The sequence below is a fragment of the Zingiber officinale genome, chromosome 9A, assembly GCF_018446385.1.
Source record: "Zingiber officinale cultivar Zhangliang chromosome 9A, Zo_v1.1, whole genome shotgun sequence".
NCBI lineage: Eukaryota > Viridiplantae > Streptophyta > Magnoliopsida > Zingiberales > Zingiberaceae > Zingiber > Zingiber officinale.
This window is the reverse complement of record NC_056002.1, coordinates 129,578,140-129,586,866: the sequence shown is the minus strand read 5'-3', so window position 1 is coordinate 129,586,866 and position 8,727 is coordinate 129,578,140. Positions and strand designations below refer to the sequence as shown.

The 8,727-nt window shown below is 45.0% G+C and overlaps 1 protein-coding gene across 1 annotated transcript; it reads right to left on the bottom strand.

The window, feature by feature from the left end:
* Positions 1-2,624: 2,624 nt before the first annotated feature.
* Positions 2,625-5,853, bottom strand: LOC122018711 (receptor-like protein kinase HSL1). Its single transcript, XM_042576110.1, has 2 exons — positions 3,172-5,853; positions 2,625-3,100 (listed from the first exon to the last, which is right to left on the bottom strand). Exons 1-2 carry the CDS (start codon positions 5,762-5,764, stop codon positions 2,727-2,729), a joined length of 2,967 nt encoding a protein of 988 aa, XP_042432044.1. The 5' UTR covers positions 5,765-5,853; the 3' UTR covers positions 2,625-2,726.
* Positions 5,854-8,727: the final 2,874 nt, after the last annotated feature.

The window sequence follows — 8,727 nt, the reverse complement described above, 5'->3', positions numbered from 1 at the left end:
ATTGTTCACCTGAGGTTCTTTTGTGCTTTCCACTTCTTGCAAGATATATTAGTCCAAATATAAAAATATACCTTGCAAAATAGAGTTAGCACAATAAAATATGAAATAATAAATTATTTTGACAGTATCGGGACTGTCCGGTTCTGACTTTGAGTTTCGTTGAAACTCTAAGTCGAACCGACGCCTACTGTTCCCTCTTCGGGGAATGCATGTTTACCTACTTCTCTCAAGAGAGTTTACCTTTTGCCAGACCGATCCTCCAGACCGATTGGACTTTTGCTCAGTGTCCAAGTCTTCAGGACTTTTTTACTAGACGCCCGATCCTCAATCCGTCCAGACTTCCACTTGGTTCGTGACCACCAGGATTTTCACCTAGAGTTCCTGACTCTAGGATTTTTCCCGAAGCGCTCGACCCACCAAGACTTTCTGCCTAGGGTTACCTCCCCTAGGGTTTTCCATCTGCCTAACCGCAGTTAGGACTTTCCATCACCTAGGGTTACTACCCCCTAGGACTTAGGGTTACCTCTCCCTAGGGTTTTCCACCTGCCTAGAATCCACTAGGACTTTTTCCTAAGTCAACGTAGGACTTTCCTGCAATCTCAATCAAACTTGTTAGATCACAAGACACTTTAACTTTGGACTCTTTGACATAATCAAAATTCAGGTTCGATCGTCTGCTGCTTCTTGCACCAACATTGACCCTGTAACTTTTGAGTTATTGACCATGAGCCTTCCTCGTTCTATGTAAATCCCCATCCGTGGGTCCTCCCGAGATTATATGTACATCCCCCGAGTGACATTGCTTTCAATCTTCTTCTTGGTGAGATGACTTTGAAGCCCTATCAGGTGGAGAGCTAACTCGGTGCTCTTTGTGTTGAGGAACATTTTTCTGTTGAGCGACTAGAGAGGGCGATTGTCGCGATGAGCCAGGTGTCGGGTGTCCGCTCAGTTGGTTGATGACTTGGGATGAAGGCTTATTTTGTGAGCACTGTTTGGTGGTTCGGCAAAGTTCCTAAGCTCATTGTTTACATTCTTGAGTGGAATGAGTCTTGGACTTATGGTAAGAGTAGAAGGTAGGATCGATCGATGGGGTTTGACGAATGATGTCTGAACGACCTCTACTGTTTGCACAACTCTTTCTCCATGCATCAGGTAATGATGGTTAGGACAATGCTCTCTATTTTGCATGGGAGGTGGGAGAGCTTTCCGTTCTGACTGAAATGAAGGGGCTGAGACAATAACCTCCTTTTCTCGGGCAAAATGAGCTTCTTCTACATTATATTTGGCTGCTCAGCTTAGCAGACAGTCAAAATCTATAGGGGTTTTTTTTACTAGAGAATGGACAAAGTCTTTATCTGTGAGTTCTTGAGATAAGACACTCATTGATATTTCGGAAGTTGCCGAGAGAATATTCAAGGCAACTTGATTGAATCGTTGAATGTATTTCTTCAATATTTCCTTTGACCTTTGTCAGGTTGAGAGTGGTCTTGTGGACTTTCGGCTGCTAACAAAATGATGAAAGAAAATAGTTTTGAAGTCTTTAAAACATAAGATGAGTGATGGAGGAAGTCAGTTGAACCACCTTTAGATCGAGCCAGAGAGTGTTGTTAAAAACACTCGGCACTAAACATCATCAATGTATTGATGCAATAGAACTACATTTTAAAATTTGTAGAGGTGACCTTCAGGATCGATCATTCTTATATATTCTTCGATCTACAGTGATCAGAAATGATGAGGCAATCAGTCATCAAGAATCCTCTAAGAGAAAGGAGTACTCAGGAAATTCCTCGGCCTATCAATTGCCGATGCTTTGCCCTTCTAAGGGTCTCATGGTGTGTCTTCGGTTCTAAGGGTCTCATGGTGTGTCTTCGGTAGAGGATTCTTAAGACCACTCGGATCTTACAGATACTTCCGTGGGCATATAAATCAGGACGCCCGTTAAGCCATCAGTGTTTATTCTAAAATAAATGGCTTCCTCATAAGAATCTCTGCCTGATTCATTTTCTAGTTAAATGTAAAAAGATAGATTAGGGTCTAAAGTTCAGTTTGTTGAATCCCCCATTAATTTTTGGTGTTTAGAGGTAACAGAAAACATTTTGTCTGTTAATGAAGAATATGAAGCTTCTAAAAGGGAATGACTCACTCTCTAGATGCCCAAAAGTCACGTGCTAAAAGAAGTTTTTTTTTTTCACTGTTAGGCACAACTGGAAGCGCCCTTTAGCATTAAGGGGCCTCTTGAAAAACTAAATGCGCAAGGGGCCTCTTGTAAAACTAAATGCGCATGAAGAATCTCCAGCTACTATCGCGTTGGTCTCAAAAACCAAGAGAATACTTGGGCACATGTACCACCTGACTTACCATCTTGACCACCGACAGGCATAGCTGTCCTTTACGCTGACCTAAGATGACCATCATCTACCCAATAACTAGTCCAGAAAACAGTGCTACTGTCACTGCAGTAGAAAACAATTTAGTCAAAATATTTATCTGATCTTCTTCTTTTCTGTTAGTGTTCATCTGATGTCTGTTTCATCCAATGTCACCAAACTTAGAACAAGAAGAGGTCTTCTTCCTCTTCTCATGCAGCCAAACCTTGTGAGGAGAATGATAAACCAAGTCAGTAACTGTCAAAGCAATGGAGCTGATTTTCTCTTTGTTGGATACATTCGTACTACTACAAACACAATGGAAGCTACCACAAAGAATAATTCATCCTTGACAGTTCATTCAGCAGCATACTTGTAGTAAGGAGAAAGCTTTCCGCGATCATTCTCGGCGTTGGCCTTGTTCTGCGGTCGCACTTCTTGCAGCATCTTCACCACCCTCTTCATCGACGGTCGATTGATGGGGAGGGAGCTGGCACAAAGAAGGCCAATATTCAGCACCTTAATTATCTCCTCCTTGTAGCTCAGATCAAGCTTCGTATCAACCACATGCTCCATGCCCTTGTGTTCTATCATACTGCAGACCCAATTCACAAGATCCTTCTCGCCGTACTCCGGATCGACGGGCAGTTTTCCGGTGATCAGCTCCAGAATCACCACTCCGAAGCTGTAGATGTCGCTCTTCTCATTCACCCTCAGTGTGTATGCATATTCTGCACATATGTAAGAATGTTTCAAATCTTTCAGCTATGAATTAATTAACAGAGTTTCGAGATCGACAGACCTGGAGCTATGTATCCACAAGAGCCAGCAATCACGGACATGGATTTAGGTCCCTTCTCAATGACCTCGACAGCTTTCGCCACCCCGAAATCGGCCACCTTGGCACCGAACTCTCCGTCCAGCAAGATGTTGTTAGACTTGACATCCCGGTGCACGATCGGCGGCACACAGCCATGGTGCAGGTAGGAGAGCCCCTCCGCTGCGTCGAGGGCAATCTTGTACCTCGTCGGCCAGTCGAGAACGGCCACTTTGCTGCTGTGCAACAGGTCCCCCAAACTTCCATTGGGCATGTACTCGTACACCAGCAGCTTGTTATCCTTGTGAGTGCAGCAGCACCAGAGCTTCACGATGTTCTTGTGCCTGATCTTGCCTAGTGTCGCGACCTCTGCTTCAAAGGCATCGTCCATGGAAGTGTTCGGGTTTGCGAGCTGCGGCTTAGATGAGCACCAGAGCTTCTTCACTGCGACGGTCTCTCCGCTGCTCAGCACGACCTTGTAGACCTTCCCGGACGCGCCGCTGCCGATGAGGTTCTCTTCGTCGAGGGAGTCCAAGATCTCGTACTCGCTGAATCCTAGTTTGTGGAACGACTTCAGCGTCCACTTCGACTTGTCCATGGCTTTCTTGTACTTGCAGTACCTGCGGGTGAACCAGGCGAGGCCGGCGATGAGGATTAAACCGGCGAGGATAAGGGTCGACCTGAGTAGCCAGAGGAAACCATGGCGGTTGCTGGTGGTCCCCCGGGAGGCAGGGCAGAGCCCTGCTATGTCTCCGCAGAGTCCGGGGTTACCCAGGAAGCTACTCAGGAAGGCTTCGTCGGCGAACATGGGCGGAATTTTGCCGGAGAGTTGGTTGTTGGAGAAGTTGAATTGGCTCAGCTTCAGGTTCTGGAGTTGATCGGGGATTTCTCCGGTGAGGTCGTTGTTGGAGAGGTCGAGGTAGTTGAGCACCGGTAGGCTACCGAGCTCAGGAGGCACGCCGCCAGTTAAGCCATTGTGGGCGAGATTGAGATCGGTGAGCTTCTTCCAGGATTGGATTCCGCGAAGCAGCTCGCCGGAGAGGGAGTTGTTGTGGAGGTCCAGCTGGCTGAGGTTGGCCAAGTCGCCGAGCGAAGCAGGGAGTGGCCCGGCGAGCCGGTTGTTCCCCGCGGCGATCTCGGTTAATTTCTTCGCAGCTCCTATCTCCGACGGGATGATGTCGGAGAACTGGTTGTCTTCGATGAGGAGCGAGGAGAGATTGGCGGCGCCGGATATCACCGGAGAGATGCCGCCGGACAAAACGTTGTCTCTTAGATCAAGCAGAGAGAGATGCGGCAGCCCCCAGATGCCGCTGGGAACCGGGCCGCTCAGGGCGTTGCTCTGGAGGCGAAGCCGAAACAGCGTCCGGCACCGGCCGAGGCCGTCGGGAACTCTGCCGGAGAAGGAGTTCCGTATGAGGAGCAGCTGCTCCAGCACGCCGCGGTCGCAGATGCTTGCGGGGATCTCGCCGGAGAGATTGTTCGTCGACAGATCCACCGTCACCAGCGGCGTCGTCTTCCCCAAATCCGCCGGGAGGGAGCCGTTGAGCTGGTTCATATAGAGCCGGAGATCAGCCAAGCTCTTGGACCGCGCGATGCCGGCGGGGATCCCACCCGTCAGCTGATTCGTGTGCAGGTGGAAGCTCTCGAGCAGCGGCGCGTCGAAGATGTCGTCGGGGAGCGGACCTATGAGCTGGTTCAGAGACGCATCGAAGGAGCGCAGCTTAGCGAGCTTGCCGAGCCCAGCCGGGATGCGACCAGAGAGCGAGTTGTTGTACAGCTCAACCTGGATTAAGCCGGGGAGCTCGGCGAGGAACTCCGGGAATCTGCCTTGGAGGTGGTTAAAGGAGAGGTCGAGGTAGGCAAGCCTCGAGAGCCGGCCGAGCGACGACGGGATCTCCCCGTTGAGGTTGCAGTGGCCGAGGGAGAGATTCTCGAGAACAGAGAGGTTCCCGAGCGACGACGGGATAGGCCCTTCGTCGAACAGGTTGTACCGGAGGTCGAGCACCCGGAGCGTGGAGACACCGCCGAGGAAGTCGGGGACGGTGGAGGTTAGCAGATTGTAGACGAGATTGAGCGTTTCGAGTTGGGGGAAGCGGCCGAAGGCCGCCGGGATGCCGCCGGAGAAGTTGTTGGAGGAGAGATCGAGGGAGGTGAGGTTGGGCAGCGCGGCGAGCGCGTCGGGCAGCGGGCCGACGAGGTTGTTCAGCGTCAAATTGACGACGGAGAGGGCGTCGCAGCCGGCGAACGCGGGGCCGGCGAGGGTGCCGTTGATGTAGTTGTCGGAGAGGTCGAGCGAGGCGAGGTGGGGGAGGCGGCAGAGAGTGGAAGGGAAGGGGCCGGTGAGGCTGAACCCGGTTAGGTTAACGGAGGTCACGGCGCCGGAGGAGCTGCATCCGACGCCCTTCCACGCGCAGGGCGCGTCGTCGTCGGCGTTCCAGGAGGAGAACGCGTCGGGCGGCGCCTCCAGGCCGTCCTTGGCCTCCAGCAAAATGCGGCCTTCTTGGTTGACGGAGGAGGCCCCATAGAAGAGGAAGGCAGAGACGAGTGAGAGGAGAAGAAGAAGAAGAGGTGTGATCATGGCGTCTCTGTTCTGTTTCAAGGCGGAGCAGAAGAAGAAGGCAACATGAGGAGGAGGAGGAGGAGGTGGTGGAGGTAGACGAACGAGGGTGGAGGATGGTGATAATTAAGGAGGCAATTCGTACGAGAAGTCAAGCTTTGCTTTTTGTGATGTTTTAATTAATTAATTAATTAATTTTTAAATAAATGTATATTTATTTATTTTTTGATTTGCGATCCAGTCCCACTACTCTAGATTGATGCCGGCCTCAGCTTATTATTTTCTGATATAATATTTTTTTTGGATATTTTTTTTAAAAAAATAAATCGTAATTAGTGTAATGTTGGAGTAAGATTTTATATTTTAAAAAGAATGGGTGAGGTAGGGCACAATTTGATTAGCAATTAAAAAGGAATGGTCCTTTAAAGATTCTGATCAAATAGTGGGCCTTTTGATTTTTGCCTTACTTTCTAGCAAAAAAGTTGATACATATTTGTGAAGGTTTGTAATAAATAGTCTGGCTGTTAGATCAGTAAGTTATGAATTATATGGAGAAAATAGTCATTACTCTTTTGGATTTTATAGAGGTCTCGCCGAGTTGTAGGTCATGGTGCGATAAAATAAAAATCTTATTTAGCTCGAGTCCGGTTGAATCATTCTCTATGGACTAACTACTACTAGTTGATTTCTAGTGCACTTGTGAGACAAAATTAAGGCACGTAAAAGCAAGCCCTCTTAGAGTTTGATTGTATCTTTTTACTTTTTTTTTAATTGATATTATGTGTTCAGTTTATACTGACAAAGTTTGAGGATAATCAAATCGATCTTATGGAACTTTTATCAGGAAGTGCTTGTAGCCATCGAGCCATGTGTTTTTAAATAACCGTCTATTTAAAAAATATATTGATTAATTCATCGAAATTGAAACTCGATGTCCAAATGTATGAGAAACTGAAAAAGTATTATGCAGTTGTATCATTGTCCCTGGGGCGAGTTATTAGAGTTTAATTGTATTATTGCAGTAAAAATATGATAATCCTTACCGGGGGCTTCTTCAAGTTTGTCCCATGAGATTTAGAAGGGAGGTAACTCACGGAGAATTTTGTCCAGTACAGTGACTCTTTGTATGAGATCATATGACCCTAATACATTTTGCACATGTTGAGAATCAGAATTTGATTGTAAGTATCATTATAGCAAAAGATTATTATGCTCATCTCAGACGTCCCTCATAGTTTGCCCGTAAGTTATGTAAAAGGAGATAAATTACAAGATCAATTTATAGCCGACTGTCAAATTAACTAGGGGTGGGAGGGGTATTTTTTTCTAAGGGCATGTGTCTGCTGGAAATTGATCTTTTATCTTATTGTAGTTAATTTGTCACCCTCTAATCGATTGAACATCTTGATTGAATTCATGATAGCAAAAGGTGGAATTATTTGTCATCTAACCGACCACACACAGTCGACCCCACGACCATCTGTAAGGAGATAAATCGAGAAGCTGTAGTTGGCCAGTGCGGGGAGGATTTTTTCCCTCGACTTTGTTGAGATTCGAATACGTGCACTATGGTAGCAACTATGCCTACACTAGGCAACTCACGTGGCAAAAGATGATTCGCTCGTCCCAGCTCTCCTATCAATCCGTCCCTAGGTTAACACGGAGAAAGTAAATCACGGATGACTACTAGTCATTAGTGTAATAACCAATGTAAGAAGGAAGACATGCTCAAACGCGTCGAATTTCAACCATATGATCTAATATGATAACACCTTATATTCCAACCACCAAACCGTCTCTGAGGGATATCTTGATTGCATTCATGTGGCAAAAGGCGATTCGCTCACCCCCAGCGCCCCCGCCAACCCGTCCCAAGGCCAACACGGAGGAGGTAAATCATGGACGGCTACTAGTCTTTGGAATAATGACTAATATATAAAGGAGGTATTTACCTCAGTTTTATCGATATTCGAATCTTGATTTCATTGATGGTGTTTGAAGAACTAGTTGATACCGAGAATAATTAACAAATAAGATCACACGCAGTTAAAATATACAATTAAGCCATGTGCAAAGTAATCAATATTAAGACTTGTTCACCTAATGGGGTCTCTTCATCGGCGAATAACATATTCTTTTGTCCAAATCTAATTAGTCATTCCAAATGGAGTTAAAGTTGGCAAAGTAAGGAAGTATATATTTGTTTGGTTGTAACAACTTGAGTCCCACTAATATTGAAGTCCTTGGCCCTAGTGTTTAGTGTTGATTGTGAAATTTGTAAATAGACAAATAAATTATAAAATGGAGAGCTGATGAAAACGAACAGAATACTTTACTTTTTATATTTTAAATAATTTATAAAATGCTCATGCCAGTTTTATTGCTACCATTTTCCTTTATAAGAGGGATGAATCCATAATACTTATAAAAAGTGTGGGGCAAAATAATAAAGTGAATTAGTTAATACAATATTGTACACACTTATTAAATCACTATTTTACCACTACTGATTAAAAATTAAAATACCTAAAATAATCATACTAATTTAAAAGTGCTCCGGTATATATTCTACAAGATGATTAGTAAACTAAATTATGATATGTTTTTGTATTTTAAGGAGTTGAGATGTCATCCTACCTAATTCCAGCCTAATATGTTTGTATTATGACTACTTAATTAACTAATTAATTGTCTAATCTAAATTTAACCACTCTATATGATTGGCAAAGTTATTTATGTTTTTTTTTAACAATCTTATATTATAATTAATGTTGGACGAATTGAGGAGTCATGATTCATACTTATCTTGAAAGTTAATCTACAAAATGCCGTATTCATTTTTATGAATTTATAATTAATGAGTAGCTCGTTGCCTAGTAAGGTAATAAGTAATACCCATATAAAGGGATGATATGAACACTCATATGTGAATATCTAATGTTATTATTATTTTATTTTAATTTTCACTCCATTTTAACCTAAAT

Bases quoted from the DNA above. Each gene is read 5' to 3' on its own strand.
- LOC122018711 (XM_042576110.1), bottom strand. From the start codon at position 5,764: ATGATCACACCTCTTCTTCTTCTTCTCCTCTCACTCGTCTCTGCCTTC. The intron at 3,101-3,171 runs GTCTGTCGATCT...ACATATGTGCAG, and splicing joins TTGTGGATACATAGCTCCAG to AATATGCATACACACTGAGG.